The sequence below is a fragment of the Lobosporangium transversale genome (genome assembly GCF_002105155.1).
Source record: "Lobosporangium transversale strain NRRL 3116 chromosome Unknown BCR41scaffold_12, whole genome shotgun sequence".
Taxonomy (NCBI): Eukaryota; Fungi; Mortierellomycota; class Mortierellomycetes; order Mortierellales; family Mortierellaceae; genus Lobosporangium; species Lobosporangium transversale.
Window position 1 is genome coordinate 456,962 of NW_019028990.1, and position 16,997 is coordinate 473,958.

The following is a 16,997-nucleotide window of genomic DNA, read 5'->3' on the forward strand; positions in this document are numbered from 1 at the left end:
TGACATTGAGGACAAGAGACAAAAGATGACCGTGAGTAATTTGAAACTTGAAAGCAATTCAGTTTCAGGCATCACTTTTTATTTTATTTTTTATTTATTTATTTTTTTCTTAACATCTTTTTACCATTGGTCCGCACCTCGAAGCAATCTGATGGAACCTCATGGTCAGAGAAGTGCGATGACTGTGGCTCCATTCAAGAGAAGGGAAAGACGGAACGAATGCTGAGGAGACAGGTTGATAAAAAAAGAAAAGAAAAAAGAGCAAAGGCTTATGTATTCTTTCATAAAAGACAACAGAGACCCTTCAACGAGACAAAAGGAAGTAGCTGAAATTTATGAAAACAAAGAGGAAAAGAATGAAAAGAACAAAGTGAATTTGTGTCTGTAGGCGTGTATGTGTTATGGATGTATGTGTGTAAGGGAATGTGAAGGGCGTGGGGGTGAGAATATGATTGTATGAATATCTGAGGATAGAGAACAGACAAGAAAGAAAAGGGTTTTTTTTTCCAGAGAGAAAAGAAGTGACAGAGAGAAAGTGAGGGGTTAGGGAACAGGTAAACCTGCCAGTCAGTCAGTCAGTCAGCCCAGCCCAGCCCAGAGCCTGGCCTGTTCGGGAGGGAGAGGAATGAATGGGATGAAGCAAATGGGACAGTTGGAATCGACACAATTGACAGAGTAGAAGATAAACCAACAAAACCAGGAGACAAGGTGTGCAAGGAACCATTTCAAGCTTGATGTACGCGTTGACTGAACGGTGTTATTACACTACAGCTCCACCTCTACGGTTGCTACAACTACAACTTCTAGTTGTCGCATCTACTTTCAACTACAATGGAACCGGAAACGGAGGACAAAGAAAGGAAAAAGGCGCATTCTTCCTTTCTCCATTGTCTCTCGTTCCACCCTCCCTCTTGTTTGAAATCTGCGCATGGTTCAGCACGTTTCACAAAAGATCCATCCCTTGGAGACCGGCGCGAGTGGATTGGAGGAAGGATGCATCCAATATTGTGTTTATATGCACACATGTATTTTTTTTTTTTTTTTTTTTTTCGCGTTCTCAAAAAAGACGTGTGTATTGCCATGCCTGCATGTCCTGTGCCTCTGCTTATCGACTCTACCAACTCTATCGATCTGTTTATCTGCCCATCTGCCCATCTGTTCCTGATCCCTGGATCCTGACCCTGACCCTGACCCTGATTCTGATCCTGATTCTGTTGATCAGGTAGTTCTAAAAGGGAACCAACTGCCTACTCAAGCAACCAAGCAAACCAAATGAGTAACTCCAGCAGCAGTAGAAGCAGTGCTTTTTCATAGGATTTCTCATCTCGCCTCCTATTCTCTCTCGATTTCTACTCTTTCTATTACTGAATATGAATCATGTCATCTTTTTTGTTTTGCCGCGAGTAAATCCTCCCGAAAGGAGTTCCCGCCTTGATATTTATATTTTTCTATTGCATTCTATTATGTGTGTCATGAAGATTGAGAGATTGAAATAATTACTGATCATTTATTACTGTTTTTTTTTTTTTTTTTTTTTTTTTTTCACCCGCCAGGTCTCAATGATACCACATTAGCTGAAGAATAAGATCTGGGAAAAAAAAAAAAAAAAAAAAAAAACTCACTATCGTCCCCCCTCTCCTTCCTTAGCCCTCCTCCTCCTACTTCCTCCTACTTCCTCCTAGACAATTATTTGTTCGTGTGCTGCGTTTTATTTGATTATTTGATGACAGAATGACAATGATTGACTACACAAACAGTAAACACATATGACACTTCTTTCATCATCTCTCCATCTAATAAGAACTTTTCTTCCTTCTTTTTTTTTTTCCTTCCAAAATGAACGCGTAACTGAACCATGACATTGTGACTTCTTTATTCGGTCCTGAAACTAAAAGACCCTTTTTCTTCTTTCCAATGTCTGCTCTCAATTGCCTTTGTGTGACAACTGAAAGAGAATTGCATGAAAGAAAAAGAAAAAAAGAAAGATGCAACTTTTTCAGTCCATGTTTATGCAACCAGTTGTTAGGGCTTCTTTGTTCGGGTTCCAAACGCCAGCGTGTGTATTTTTAGGGTCTTACATTATTTATTTCAGTATGTACACACACACACACAAAAAAAAGGGCTACCCCCTTTTTTATTTACAATTTCTTGCCGCGTGCCTTGAGACCTTCTTCAACACGAACGCCCCAAGTGGGATCTGCCTTATTGAACAATGCAATCTGGCGCTTGATAATCTCAAGATTCTTGACCTTACTCATATGATCGATAAGATTACCCACAAGGTCATCCTGTTCTTTACCCTTCAATAGACGGTACAAGTTACCAGGCTGAACAAAGTCATCGTCGCTCTTTCGGAAAGGGTAACGGCCCGTAGCTCCATATAACTGTACAGAGGATGGCCTCACACGAATGTCATGATCCTGTTGCGCAGGCCCCTTTGGATCTCGGGACTGAGGCTCATAGTTGGGTGCATTGTTAAAGTTCTCTGAAAAATTCATAGGTCCATCACGTTGATAATTAGCAACGATGGTTCTGTAGGGCTGATTGATGGGTAGTTGCAGATAGTTGGTGCCGAGACGGTGACGATGTGTATCTGGGTACGAAAACAGACGCCCCTGTAGCATCTTGTCGTTTGTAACATCAATGCCAGGAACCATGTGTGAAGGCGAGAAAGCTGCTTGCTCCACCTCTGCAAAATAATTCTTTGGGTTACGGTTCAAGGTCAGCTTTCCAATCTTCTGGAGAGGATAGTCAGAGTGGGGCCAAACTTTGGTGACATCTAAAAATTTAAGGAAAGGTAGGGCAAAATAACATTCATGTTAATTCGATATCCAATGCAGTTTCCGCATCGACTGTATTCGATAAGCTTTAGTTTTAATCACAACAACTCACCAAAGACATTCCATCTATACTTGGCGGCATCTTCTTCCTTCATGGCTCTATTAGATAAATAAGAATAATAATAAAAAGTTTTAAAAAGAGTTTGCTGCCGCTCACGTCTTGCATTTGTTTACCATTGATTGAACAACTTACTGTAGATAGACAGTCCAAGAGGGGAAATCGCCCTTTTCAATAGACTCGAACAAATCCTCGGTATTGCTATCGGGATTCTCGGTATCGAGTTTCTTTGCCTCCTCTGCGGTATGGTTCCTGATGCCTTGATCGGTCTTGAAATGCCACTTGACAAGATGTGCAATTCCTTGAGAATTAACGAGCTTAAGTGTATGAGATGAATATCCATTCATGTGACGGAACGAATAAGGCGTACCACGGTTTGAAAACAGGATTGTGACCTGATGAAGTGACTCTGGTGTAAGTGATAAAAAGTCCCAATAAGCATCAGGATCCTTCAAGTTCGTCTGAGGGTTGCGTTTCTGAGTGTGGATAAAGTCAGGGAACTTGAGAGGATCACGGCTATGGAGAGAGGAATATGTCGATGAGAATAGGATCCATATTGATACATTACAAGGATGAATGTTTCTCTCATAGACAAGGAAGAGACTTACATGAAGAAGACAGGGGTGTTATTGCCAACCATATCCCAGTTACCCTCTTCGGTATAGAACTTCAGAGCGAAGCCACGAGGATCACGAAGAGAGTCGCTAGTTCCCTTCTCACCTCCAACAGTAGAGAAGCGTGCAAAGACTGGAGTCTTGATTCCGGGTTTTTCCAGGAATTTTGCACAGGTGAGCTGAGACAGATCCGCTGTCACCTCTGTTTGAGAACGAGTTCCACATTAGATCATGTGGTTTGGAGAAAAGTAAAGATGGAGACACCACCATTAATAGACCAATAGCGAGCAAGTCGGATTTCCCATAGGTAAAAAAAAAAAAGCCATGATGTTAAAATTTATCACTGGAGGGAATGATGTGACCACAATTAACTAAATATGTCCAATGTAGGGTGGATATGAGAATGCGCAGTACAGAACCATTCTGGTTCTCACGTCCCACAGCTATTGCCAGTCACCGGTCATTGATCTAGTCCTCAAGTGGTCAATGTAGACCCTGCTATATCGAAGAAAACTCTATTTCATTCCCTTTTTAAAAAAAAAAAACCTTACCAAAGAAACCATGGGCTCCAGAGCCTTTGGCATGAACAACACGCTCAGGAATACGTTCACGGTCAAAGCGTGCAAGCTTGTCGATAAGATGAAAATCTTGAATAAGCACGGGGCCGAACTCGCCGGCAGTCATTGAGTTTTGGTTATCATCCACGGGATTTCCTATTAAAAAAGCGCATGGTGAATTTAATAAGTACTTCATAGACGTGGGAAAATTTTAGACTGGCTTGAACTGACCATTGTTTGTGGTGAGAACGTTGTTCTGAGGTGTAGCAAGGATAGTAGGAGCTTCTTGGCCCATGGTGAGAATAAATTATGTTGTGATGGGGAGAATATGAAGGAAATGAGGAAAAAAAAAAAAAAAAAAAAAAAAAAAAAGAAGAGAAAAAGGAGAACGAGAAAGGAAGCCATCTTTTATATGTGTATTTCGATGATGTTAAAACAAAGTGTCCAAGTCCCTTGACGTCGTTGATGGATGTAGATACGCAGGCACAATCTTACTCCTCACAATTCAAATCTAATGCAAATGTGATATTGCGAAGCTTCATCTCGGCTCCGAAGTCCGAGCACTTTGGCATTTGACCGATCCTTGGATTTTTCTCCAAAGTTTTGCATTCACTACAGTAACATCATCATACAGGCACTAGTTTTCTTGCATCCTTCTTTCTTTCCTCGCTAAACCTGTTTTTGCACTATCAAGGGCCTATGGTGCACGACGTATGAATGAAATCATCATATTTTGAATCAAACATTAAACACTTTTCGGGTAAAGTTTATGGCCTCTTGATATTTTCGTGGCTTTTGGTCCCGATGATTGAGCAGATTATGGTCCGATTGTCCCTTACATGGCGATGGCACTATTCAAGTGAATATAAATAATATAAAATCAAATGAAAGACAGCTGAAGAGCATGAGGACTACTACTGATGATTACTTTAGATTTTAATATGAGGAGGATGGAGTATACGAACCCAATGTTGAAAAAAAAAAAAATAAAAGATAAAATAGAATTAAGGATGCAAAGCCGAATTTTCAGAGATCGCCACTAACTTCAATTATATTCCTTGTAGGAGACCGCTGCCTCCCTTCGCAATGGAGGTATACAGTTATCAAGATGTCACTGCTCTTTGCATATCTTCGGGCCGAGAATAGGAGCTTCGCAACACAACTAGTGCACGGGCCTCTAGGGAAAAGTATCATAAACTTTAAAAATGAAGTCCTTGCTGCCCCCCTGTAGATTTGAATGAGAGATTCCATTCTTGGCAAGCAGAACTGGTGAGATGGATCAGACGCTGGAGCTGGAATACACACCTCATCAGGCAGCATAAAAAGTGTATTCTCATCCAGACAGAAGGACGGCGGCCACGGAAGTCGGAGCCCGCTGAGAAAGGGACATGTAAAAACTCATTGGCAGAATGTCCTTGCCACTGAAAAACTGGATGGCGTACAAGCGGGCATGTTCGCCTATAATTCGCCACTAAGATGGAAAGTAAAGCCCCAGTAGGCAGGTAGGCAGGTAGGAGGTAGGCGTGGGAAGTTGTGAAAAAAGCTTCCTTTTTTTGCTTCTTTCTGAAGCAAGATGAGCAAGCCTTCTATCCTCGGCCTGCGTGATAGCCACGAATAAGAATATTTCATTTAGAAAGGAGGAAATGCAAAGTAGACATTCTATTAATGGAGAGACAAAAATATTATGCTCAATGAGCAGTCAGGAACGTAAAAAAAGAATCCTAAATCAAAAAAGAAAATTAGTCCCCACTCATCTTTCAGCATAAAGTTTTTTTCAGAACTTTGTTGGCCAACAATGAGCAGTCCCAGTTCCTTAAATTGCATCGGATGAGACTTGCATTCTTCTTTTCTTCAATCGCTTCCCGTCATTCTTGTTTTTTCTAAAAGAACAAGGGGGACGGGGATTTGCACGGCGAGAACCTTTCCCTCGATGTGAAACGGAAGGCGATGAGACGCAAACCGGACAGTGTAAAAAGCTTTTTGCTTCGACAGGTCCTTCATTGGGCCATTCGTGGGGCGAGAAGAAGAAAACCTGTCTACATTTTTCTCTTTTTATTAATATCTTCCTAGTCAGTTGAAATCCCAGATTCTTTAGATACATACACTCTCCTCCATCTGAACCATCATTTAAGAATTATAAATATCTTTAATTTACACTGCTGTTGCTATTTTCTTCCTCTTCTTTTAGATGCCTTTTCCACCAGTGACCTCCAAGGTGTGTCCGGTAATGTAGGATGCAAGAGGACTGCACAACAACAACACAGATCCTGCAGCTTCCTCGACCTGACCAGCACGCTTCAAGGGTGTGTCAGCAAAGACAACAGCTGGTGGAGGAGCCTCCTTCTTGGCACCCATAGGGATTCCAAGGGCAATCTTTTGTCCATCAACCACCATGGTCTCACCGTTCTCCTTTGCACGAGTCAAACGCGTGTCAATGTATCCAAACGCAACAGTGTTGCAACGAACTCCAAAGGATCCCCATTCCTTTGCAACCGTCTTGGTCAATCCAATAATACCGGCCTTGGCTGTCGCATAGTTGGCCTGACCAACATTTCCATGGAGACCGGAAGTCGAAGAGACCTAAAACATGGAACAAGGAAAATAAAAATTGTTTGTCAAGGGTAAAACAAAAATATATATATATAGCAAGTGTGCAATAAAGAAAAAAAAAAAAAAATTACATTGACAATGGAGCGAGGTTCACCATCCTTGAGACGCATGTAAGGGGCAGCAGCACGGATGATGCGGAAAGGAGCAGCGTTATGAACCTCGAGCATCAACTGGAACTGTTTGTCAGTTGTCTTGTGGAGCATGCCGTCAAAAGTGAATCCTGCATTGTTGACAATAATGTTGATCTTGCCAAAAGCCCTAGATGGTGAGGGGGAAAAAAAAAAAAAAAGAAAAAGAAAAAGATTAGGCCCTGCAACAAAAAGAAAAAGAAAAATAAAAAGTTATTGCAGCAACAACATACTTGATAGTTTCAGAGATGAGACGCTCGGGGAAGGACAAATCGGTGACATCGCCAGAAACAACAATAGCCTTTCCACCAGCTTCTGTGATCTGCTTGGCAATATCCTTACCCTTGGCTAATAAAATAAAAAAAATAAAAATAAAAAGGCTTTAGGAAGTGTAGATCTGAATCTGGTTGAAGGGCGTGTAATAAGTACTTTGGAGTATCAAAGCTTTTTTTTTTTTTTTTGCTATTGGGATTTACCATCATCGAGATCACTGACTACAACGGAGGCACCCTCCTTGGCAAAGAGAAGAGCAGTCGCACCACCGATACCCTGACTACAAAATATTTCACACGACATGTAATCAGTCAGCTCCTGTTTTGAAAGTATAAAATGGACGGATATAATATTGTCGTTTTTTTTTTTTTTTTTTTACCCAGCACCAGTGACGATAGCAACTTGGCCGTGCAAAAGACCACTAGGATGGGCAGCACTGCTGGAAAGGTGGTTCATGATGACCGAAACACGGTTAGCAGCAACAGAGGACATTATTGTAATGTATGGAAATGAGAATGAATGAGGTGAGTGAGTAGAGGAATGTTAAGAGTAGAGTGGAGTGGAGTGGAGTGGGAAAGAGAAAAAAAAAAAAAAAAAAAAAAAAAAGGAGGAGGAAAGAGATTCTTTTTTTAATAGTCTTTTCTTTCCCCACGACATTGTGGAGGAGTCAATCGTTGCAAACTTGCATCCGGATAATCTCAATTCCCATTGTAAGAATAAAAAGGTTGTCAGATGCCAATGAATAACCCAAGTCGACGGGTTGCCCTCCAAGAATGATCGGAAGTAACGAACAAATTATTTTCTAATTCTCCTCCAAATAGAGAGAAAAGACACGGCCACATGTTCCGAGTCCGATGAGGGGATGCGAGGGTCCAAGGACTTTGAACAGTGACGATCGGAGACAAAGAAGACTGGGGATGTGGTCGCGAGGTCTAAAGAGGAATGGCAATAATTTTGAGTTTCAGAAATGGCCCACTGGCACGCAAGGCCGATCAAAAACAAGATACAAAAATATTTTGCAGGTGTAATTATCCATGATGTCTTTACAGCCATACATAATACGTACAGGAACTCTCGTCTTCTGTCGTTCTGTCATTGTTGATACAAGAAATATATATAAAACATGAGGAAGAATATGATATGTCTATCTATAAATGTTAAGCCTTGATGGCAGGAGCATCGCCGCGTTCGTCCAAAAGCTCTTGGATGTGTTTGGTGACAAAGTACCGGGACATCGTTTGCTTGGACAAGAACTTGGCACCCTGAACGTTCTTCACACACTGCTCAGCACCGCACCAGCAGGTAAAAGGTTGATCCATCTCCCACTCGCTTGAGGGATAGAAAAAGGTCATGTTATCGCCTAGTGAACGTCAAAAAAAAAAAAAAAAAAAAAAAAAAAGGATGAATATTAAATAATACACAAATGAGTGCAAGGTAACAAATAAACGCGTCAAAAGTTGTAAAAACAAAAACGTACCCTCCTTCAAGTCGGTGACAGCGACTACAGTCATAGCATCAGTGTCGAAGGAGACAGTAGGGTTGCAGGAGTGGTTCATGAACACGACTAAGGAGCAATTTAGTATAAAAACCATAGAAGAAAGGGTTAGTAAATCGTATGTTGTACATGTACGTAAGGATAGATATCATTGTGCCTGATTTTCATTTTTATCTCGCGCTCTCTTTTTTTTTTTTTTTTTTTTTTTTTTTTTTTTTGGACTGGTAGAGATCTGATTATATGATTATATCAAATGGATCCCTAGACCATGCCATGAAACGTAAAATACGCCGTATTGAAGAACCCGGTACATGCCAAAGCACAAAAACAATAACCTGTAATGCAACCATCGCCTCAACAACAACAACAAAACAAACTAAATCAAATGCAAAAAAAAAAAAAAAAAAAAAAAAAAAAAACTACCGACACATGTCATCAATCCATTAATCCATTTGATCCGTTTGGTTCACCACAACAGTCGTGCAAAGCTTTCCGTTCTCGTATGAACCGTACATGCTCCCTTGCGACTCTTTTTGGATCTTGATATTGTTTACATATTGTTGTTATTGTTATTGTCGTTGTTGTAATTGCTCTTACTGTTGGTATCGTTGCACTTCACTTTCCCATTTTCTTGACGGAATCTACTCACACATCTCAGATCAACTCTTTTCCTTCTTTGTATGATCCGAGCGAAAAAGCCTCTCTTCATCTTCGTTGGAATTGTTTAGAAGTAGCTGTTGCCCATCCTTGTGGCCCCACGATGTCTTCCTTACTTTCAAATGATCAAATATAGTCGATGCCGATGATTGTTGATATTCCTGAACTGATCTTCCGAGTTCAACCTTGAGCTTTGGCTTTCGAGTTCTCTTCACCCACCCATGATATTCACGTAAAATTCACATTCATATCTCTTTCTTCCTCATCAAGGCAACCTTCTTCTTTTCGATCTCATTAATAATAGATACTGTTGGTATCATTAATAATAAAACTGACGAATTCATCGATTTTTTTTTTTTTTTTTTTTTTTTTTTACTTACGATCCGAATTAAACTCAATGTGATCTTCCTTTCCGACCTGAACGCTGGTATATTTCTTGGGTCCAGGGGTCACGCCCTCGACCTTGCAGATGATCTCGCCCTTGACATATGGCTTGCACGCCACTAGCTTGGAGTTGTAATCGCCCTCTGCATAGACAACCTCGAACAAACCTGGGTGAGTGGGTTTGTAGGCACTTTTGACTGCTGCAGCGTCTGTGATCTTCTCGACCTTGGTGTACGTAGTAGGCATGGTTGTGAGAATGAAATGTGTTTAAAGAAATGTATTTCTACTTGACTTGGAGGACGGATTTTCTTGTACAGAAAAGAAAAGAAAAAGAAAAGGAGAGGAAGTAAGGAAGTGAGGACGGATGGAAGGAGGGCTTTTTCAAAGTTGAGACCTTTATAAAGAAAACAGGAAACAAAACAAAATAAACTTTACTTAATGAAGTTCATTTCGTCACTTCGCAGAGGAGATTAGAGTATTCAGCAAGAACCTTGTGGATCTTGTTACTTGTAACACAATGCGAATACTTTTCTGTTGATCTCACACACTTCCTATGAACTGTTGCATGTAACAGTATATATTTCTAGACACTCATCCTCGACTCCTGCTAGTTCTTTTCCGCATCTCCAAAGAAAAAAAAAAAGCGTTCTCTTTATACATAGTTTCTGATTCACTTCAAAAACAATAAAAAGTAATTCACAGTCGACTCTTCATTTAGGAAATGCCTTGGGAACCAGCCCGTTTTTTACTGTGGAAAAAAAATTCTCTTTGAGAGTCTAGGAGATATGAATTGGCAAGCGGGGAAGTCGCAGTAACTACTGCTCCGTCGAATTAACTGGAAGAGACATCGCCGCTTTTTTTTTTTTTTTTTTTTTCCACAATAGATATCACTCACCATAGAGGAATAGATTGATCATTTAATAAATAAATAAATAAATACGTTTATTAGATCAGCAAAGTCTTGTCGTGCTGAACACAGATATCAACCACCTCATCACCCAACTGCCAGAGAACAATGCTATTTTAAGCCGGCGTTGCTTCGCTTCTTACCAAGCATGCCTTACTGTCAGTATCATTGTCATGAGACTTCCGAAATTTATCTCTGAAGGCCTTTCGAAGATTCCGAAAATTAGAAAAGTTGTTGAAGGCTCACTCATATTCCCCAAATACCTTTCCTAAAAAAAAAAATAAACCAGTTATTATTCTAATATACTATGAAGCTATATAACCTGTTATTGGCATTTAGATTCTATTTTCTGTTTCTCTCGATGGAGGTGAGAGAGCTATTAGATATTCCTAAAAAAAAAAAAAAAAAACTTTAGGCATTCATGCTTTTTTTTTTTTTTTTTTTTTTTTTTTTCGCTCGTTGCTTCATCTTGATCCACAACCTCTCTTTCACTTTTAGTAATTACCACTAGAGTAAATATCCGATTTTTACAACAGTAACTCATTTAGATTGGAGTTCTTTAGGAGAAGATCGGTTACATGTATATTAGTCCTGATCAATTAAGAAAGCAAATTGTCAAATAAGAAAAGTTCTTGCTATGTTTTCTGTTTCTTTATTATACAATACAAAAAAAAAAAAGAAAAAAAAGTGCATGTCTAATGCAATAGCAGTGTCAATGATAGCGATAATGTTTGTGATAATAACGGTAGTGATGGGGGATGGTGATAAAGAAAAAGAAAATAAAAATTGGTAATGAATAATAAAGGGAAATGCCAAAAAGGATTAATCAGACATTTAAGCATGTTTAGGGTTATCGAAACGCTTGTACGAATGCTTCTCATATGTCTTGAGTTTGTATCTGCGACGCTTACTATTACATGAAAGGTAGAAGGGAAAAAATAAAAACATTCACAGCATTAGAGCATAGTAAAGCATGAGAGGGCACACAAGCATAAAGGTACATGTAGTGCATATAGGACGTACGCGACAGGAACTCTAGGTTCGATAAGGTTACGTTCTACAAAGCTTTGGAAGCGGTCCTTCATCACACTGCCCTCTGGTTTGAGTTGTCTCAACGACTCTGAAAGTTCATCCTGCAGTTGAACATGTATCCTTTCCTTTGGGATACTATTGTAAGGAGAATACATACATATATACAAATAGAAAAGAAAGCCGTATTTAGTAAAAAAAAAAAAAAAAAAAAAAAAAAAAAAAAACGAGGAAAGAAAAGAAATCGTGGACAGACAAGTTCATTGGCACAATAAAAAAAAAACTTACTTGAACCGGCCAACACGCTTCATACCAGCCTTTTCCTTCTCTTCTCTCTTTTTCTCGCTCTCTAATCGCTTCTTCTCAGCTTCAGCTTCTTCCTGCTCAACAGCCTTCATGAGTTCTTTAACCTTATTAGTCTGCTTCAAGAGTTCCTTTTCTCTCTTGATTTCTGCCTCCTTCTTGGCTCTTTCGGCCGCACGCGCGAGACGGTTCCTCTCAGTAATGGTCTTCTTGCCTTTCTTCTTCTTTGGCGTTGTAGCATCGTTATTTTCGTCAGCATCCTCATCCTCATCCTCATCCTCATCTTCGTCTTCATCATCAGAATCCTCCAATAATCCACCCGTCTGGTCATCGAATGCTACCATTTGATCCAGTTCCTTTGGATAAGCTAATTTAGCCTCGACCTTCTCCCTTTCTGCCAAAATCCTCAATTCTTCCTCATGTGCAAGGCGCAACAACTCCTGATGATCTTGCATTGTAGGGTTATAAGAGGCACCTGGATGCGCCTCTTTAACAGCAGGAATAGCAACTTTCTGTTTTTGCTTGAATGACTTAGGTGCCTTGACTGTACCTTTAGTCACAATGTCCGAAATAAAATCGACCTCCATTTCCTTTGATTCATCATCATCTCCTTTTTCTTCTTCTCCTCCTCCAACAGCTATATCCTGTTCCTTTGCATCTTCCTTCTGATCCTTCTTCCCTGAGTCATCATCCCAAACATCAAAGCGACCGGCTGCCTTGACAGCATCTGTCATACCTGATCGTCCCTGAATCTTCGTGACAGGTGCAAAAAGTGATTGGGATGTCTTTCTCTTGATCATTTCAAGTAATCGAGCCTTCTCTGCTTTTGAAATCTTTGCATCCTTTTTAGAAGCTGCAATAGGTGTTGTTGTTGATGAGGCTTTCTTATGACCACTAACAGCTGGAATCTTGCTACGCTCTGCAAGGATCTCATCCATCTTTAAAGGGCGGTTCTTGCGGAGCTCCTTGATCACTTTACCATCACCTCTGGTATCTAATGTAAAGAGGCTCTCGTTTGACTGTTGGTGTACTTTACCACTGTAACATAGAAGTGCAATTAAGATTTGTATTAGTCCAAGGATGGCTGGAAATTATGGTAGAGTATCGTGAAGAAGGAAAAAAGAAGAGCTCCAAAGCTACAAAATACAATGCTCAATAGCATACCCGGTAGTACGTTCTTCGGCTCTCAATTCTTCCAAGTTGGTCTCTACATCTTTGATATCGATGTTCTTGCGCCAGGCTTTCTTGCCTTTGCGGGAACCTTTACGGTTCAAACCATTACCAGTCGGCACTGGCTTTTCAACTGCTGTGGACATATTACTGAAGTATATATAAAGGAAGAAGAGAGAGATTGGTGGGGAGTTTTGAGCAATGTAAGGAATGGATGATGAAAGTAAAACTGTTTAAATGTGGTCTTTTTGGAAGGTCCTTTTTACTTCAAAAAAAAAAAAAAAAAAAAAAAAAAAAACCAACCTGTTGTGGCTTTTATTTTGTCTATTCCAAAATAATTTCAAAGCTGTCACTTTTTTGGGTCTTTGTTGGCTCATGTGCTTCAACTTAATTTTTTTTTTTTTTTTTTTTCAACAGCGCACACGCGTCAGCATTTTTTTCTTTTTAACTCTCACATATTCATCTCTCTCACAAACACATACTCTCGTTTTTGTCCCTTTCTCAGCATCATATACCATGTCAGACCAACTAACCGAGAGTCAGATAGCAGAGTACAGAGAGGCCTTTGCTCTGTTTGACAAGGATGGCGATGGTACCATCACAGCCAAGGAGCTCGGCTCGGTTATGCGGAACTTGGGCCAGAACCCTACCGAGTCTGAACTTCAGGACATGCTCAATGAAGTGGACGCCGATGGCAATGGCAAAATTGACTTCCCTGAATTTCTAACAATGATGTCCCGCCAACCTGACACTAACTCTGAGGACGAGCTTAAGGAGGCTTTCAAAGTGTTTGACAAAGACAACAACGGTTTTATCACCAAATCTGAGCTTCGCCAAGCGCTCCACAACCTTGGTGAGAAATTGACCGAGGAGGAGGTCGAGCAAATGATTAGAGAGACTGACCGCAACGGTGATGGCCAAATCGACTATAAGGAATTCGCCATCATGATGTCGACCAAGTAAAAAAAAAAAAAAAAAAATCAATTCTCTTTCTTAATATAAATTTATAAATGCCTTTTTTTTTATTTTATTTTTTTGGTTTTTGGTTAGGAAGAGAGTAAGTCCATTAAAAAAAGAAAAAGTTCTTTTTTGCAACGCCAATATAAAACATGTATTGAACTTGAGAATAAATCGCTGTGCTGGACAAAGAAGCGAATACTCACACGCAAAACCAATGACGGAAGCCAAAATTCGCTTTTTTGAGCAAACAAGAGGGGCGAGGGGGCAGGTGTAACTTTCGAGGACAGTAAACAGAAATCGATTCCGCGGAGACATTTGGTTGAATAGATCTAATCTTTCTTTTTTAACCTGAGCACAACATTGACGCGTCGATATACGCGTCAAACAAAAACAAGCCCACATACAATTTCTGAACTACCTTTATTTACAACGTTTTTTAATTGTTTTATCTACTTTAAAATAAGCTTCTTTTTACATCGTTCCAATGAATAAAAAAAAAAATTGTCCAAGGGTAAGTTAAAAGTTAACTGAAAAGGGCGGAGGAATTTATCCGAACGTTTGCAAATTTTGCCCAGGTTGTCATGTGGAACTAACCATGGCATTTTGTGGGATATGTAAAGAACATGGTATTTGATAGTCAATGCAGTTATCACGTTTGGATAATAAAGCTTATTTCTCATCGGAACAATGCAAACTGAAAATGATAAAACGTTTTTTATTTATATTCAAAACAGACTCCCGTAAAGAGTGACGTTCACCCTCGATTCTGAAAGATAAGCTTCTCATTTTCTTTTGTGTATGAAATGGACAACAATGACTGCATCATGCCAGCAAAGCTTTCAAACGCTCCAAGCTCTTGGTATACATAAGAGTTCATTATCGAGCCGTTGAGGATGACGACAATGGTGAAATCAATTACAAGGAGCTCCTCGATAAAGCCCTCTCCGAAGCCACTAAAAAGTAATTCATTCCTTCACATACTTTATTCTAGAATTCTATGGATACATGGATTTATTATTATTATCTTTCTTTTACTTGGTGACACGGTCAACAACACCCTTGCCAATGATCAGTCTCTGGACTTGAGATGTGCCCTCATAGATTTGGAAGATCTTGGAGTCTCTGTAAAGCTTCTCGACAGGATATTCAGTGTTGAATCCTGCACCTCCAAAGACCTGGACAGCATCGCAAGCAGACTTGACAGCGACATCTGAGGCAAGAGCCTTGGCAATCGAGGCCTCCCAAGTGTTGCGATGACCATTGTCCTTGAGCCAAGCAGCCTTCCAGACCATGTTACGGGCAGCTTCAATACCAATAGCCATATCTGCAATCATAAAGCTCACAGCCTGATGGTCAATGATAGCCTTGCCCATTGTCTTGCGATCGACAGCGTACTTGGTAGCCTCGACCATGGCACGGCGTGCAAGACCAACTGCACCAGCAGCGACGAGAGGGCGTGTGATATCGAAAGCTCCCATGGCAATCTTGAATCCCTGACCAACAGCTCCCAAGCTAAGATCATAGTCACAAACATTTGAGATGGAAGAGATTTTAGAGTTGGATCACGACTGCTCCACAAAATGAGATATTGCAATGATCACATGTTATTTTGAAAACATAAAAATAAAAGACCTACACGTTCTCATGAGGGACTTCAACATCCTCAAAGGTGATTCCACGGGTATCACTGGCACGTTGACCCATGTTCTGCTCCTTACGACCGACAGTAATGCCCTTGGAGTTACCATCGACAATAAAGCCAGTGAATGCACTGCCAGCCTTGGCGTTAGCATCAGTCTAATCGAAGAGGGAAAAAAAAAAAAAAAAAAAAAAAAAACGATTAAAAAAATATCCGGGGTAAATCAAACAGATCCAACAACGGGAGGAGACCGTTCTCAGATATGACTGGGTGACTAAGCGCTCTCCTTTTTTTTTTTTTCCTGAAATACAAACAAGCTTTCTTCTTTGTATTCCCTTTGTGTATTCAATGTGTTCTATGCTCCGTGGACATTCTTCCCATTGTAAGCAGATTTTTTTCTTTACCTTGGCAAGAACAAAGTACCAATTGGCCTTTCCTCCATTGGTAATCCACATCTTTTGTCCATTAATGACCCACTTGTCTCCCTTCTTGACAGCCTTAGTTTGCAATCCAGCCACGTCTGATCCTGCGCCTGGTTCAGTAACACAATAGGCAGCCATGAGAGGCTCCTCTGTCATTCTTCCCAAGTACTTCTTCTTCTGTTCATCGCTAGCGGCGACCATGAGAGGAGCCTCAGCCAAACCGTTGGCCTCAATAGCTGTCTGGATACCAGAGCATCCATAAGCCAGCTCCTCGGAAACCAAAGCACCATCAAACACACCGAGGCCAAGACCACCGTAGGCTTGAGGAATGTGAGTGTTCACAAGTCCGAGTTCCCATGCCTTGCGGATCAACTCAGTAGGATATTCGCCTGTACGATCGTGATGAGCTGCAACAGGGATGATCTCATCCTCAGTGAACTTGCGAGCGAGTTCCTGAATGGCGCGCTGATCATCATTGAGAGCAAAAGAGATGTTGTGTTGGGCCATTGAGGTCGAGAACGAGCGAGCAGCCATCATCTGGGCAGGGGCCTTGATGGCGGCAACACGACGGATAGCGGAAGAAGCAGAGCGAAGCATTCTGTATAATGTATGATATTTGGTAGGAATGGAGACAAGAGGACAAGGATAAAAAAGAAAAAGAAAGAAAAAAGTGAAGTGAAGAGAGGAATACAATGAATAAATGGAGTCGTAAAGTTTTTGCATGTCATTGCCGTTGTCGTGTTCTGTTCCCTGAAAAGGACACGTGAAAATAGATCTTTGAGCTTTAAGTTTTAAGTTTTGCACGTGAGGGCCTATAAGTAAACCGGCCCTTAAGACTTCCAAATATACCATAGACTTGTTTTGTTTTTGTTTTATTTTTTTTTTTTCTCTTTACTTTTTTCTTTGACCAGGAGACCACACGCAGAATCGCACATTGAAGCAACACAAATC

The 16,997-nt window shown here is 40.5% G+C and overlaps 6 protein-coding genes across 6 annotated transcripts; 1 reads left to right on the top strand and 5 right to left on the bottom strand.

Moving 5' to 3' along the window:
* Window positions 1–2,071: 2,071 nt before the first annotated feature.
* BCR41DRAFT_334764 (catalase) lies at window positions 2,072–4,408 on the bottom strand. Its single transcript, XM_022021953.1, has 6 exons — window positions 4,301–4,408; window positions 4,064–4,225; window positions 3,507–3,714; window positions 3,034–3,414; window positions 2,893–2,939; window positions 2,072–2,779 (listed from the first exon to the last, which is right to left on the bottom strand). The coding sequence occupies exons 1-6, from the start codon at window positions 4,362–4,364 to the stop codon at window positions 2,139–2,141; spliced, it is 1,503 nt and encodes a 500-aa protein (XP_021882842.1). The 5' UTR covers window positions 4,365–4,408; the 3' UTR covers window positions 2,072–2,138.
* Window positions 4,409–6,071: 1,663 nt separating this feature from the next.
* On the bottom strand, window positions 6,072–7,668 carry BCR41DRAFT_320842 (hypothetical protein). The gene is made up of 5 exons (XM_022021415.1): window positions 7,460–7,668; window positions 7,284–7,360; window positions 7,041–7,155; window positions 6,751–6,937; window positions 6,072–6,649 (listed from the first exon to the last, which is right to left on the bottom strand). Exons 1-5 carry the CDS (start codon window positions 7,570–7,572, stop codon window positions 6,254–6,256), a joined length of 888 nt encoding a protein of 295 aa, XP_021882843.1. The 5' UTR covers window positions 7,573–7,668; the 3' UTR covers window positions 6,072–6,253.
* A 569-nt stretch (window positions 7,669–8,237) lies between these two features.
* On the bottom strand, window positions 8,238–9,862 carry BCR41DRAFT_394844 (hypothetical protein; the record flags this gene model as incomplete). Its single annotated transcript, XM_022028677.1, has 3 exons — window positions 8,238–8,440; window positions 8,558–8,644; window positions 9,613–9,862. The coding sequence occupies 3 exons, from the start codon at window positions 9,860–9,862 to the stop codon at window positions 8,238–8,240; spliced, it is 540 nt and encodes a 179-aa protein (XP_021882844.1).
* A 1,348-nt stretch (window positions 9,863–11,210) lies between these two features.
* Window positions 11,211–13,280, bottom strand: BCR41DRAFT_385450 (ribosome biogenesis protein Nop53/GLTSCR2). Its single transcript, XM_022027667.1, has 4 exons — window positions 13,020–13,280; window positions 11,841–12,893; window positions 11,547–11,690; window positions 11,211–11,433 (listed from the first exon to the last, which is right to left on the bottom strand). Exons 1-4 carry the CDS (start codon window positions 13,169–13,171, stop codon window positions 11,358–11,360), a joined length of 1,425 nt encoding a protein of 474 aa, XP_021882845.1. The 5' UTR covers window positions 13,172–13,280; the 3' UTR covers window positions 11,211–11,357.
* A 156-nt stretch (window positions 13,281–13,436) lies between these two features.
* BCR41DRAFT_350631 (calmodulin mutant SYNCAM45) lies at window positions 13,437–14,005 on the top strand. Its single transcript, XM_022023675.1, has one exon. The coding sequence runs from the start codon at window positions 13,542–13,544 to the stop codon at window positions 13,986–13,988; it is 447 nt and encodes a 148-aa protein (XP_021882846.1). The 5' UTR covers window positions 13,437–13,541; the 3' UTR covers window positions 13,989–14,005.
* Window positions 14,006–14,765: 760 nt separating this feature from the next.
* BCR41DRAFT_350633 (acyl-CoA dehydrogenase/oxidase) lies at window positions 14,766–16,752 on the bottom strand. The gene is made up of 3 exons (XM_022023676.1): window positions 16,029–16,752; window positions 15,622–15,782; window positions 14,766–15,497 (listed from the first exon to the last, which is right to left on the bottom strand). The coding sequence occupies exons 1-3, from the start codon at window positions 16,641–16,643 to the stop codon at window positions 15,017–15,019; spliced, it is 1,257 nt and encodes a 418-aa protein (XP_021882847.1). The 5' UTR covers window positions 16,644–16,752; the 3' UTR covers window positions 14,766–15,016.
* Window positions 16,753–16,997: the final 245 nt, after the last annotated feature.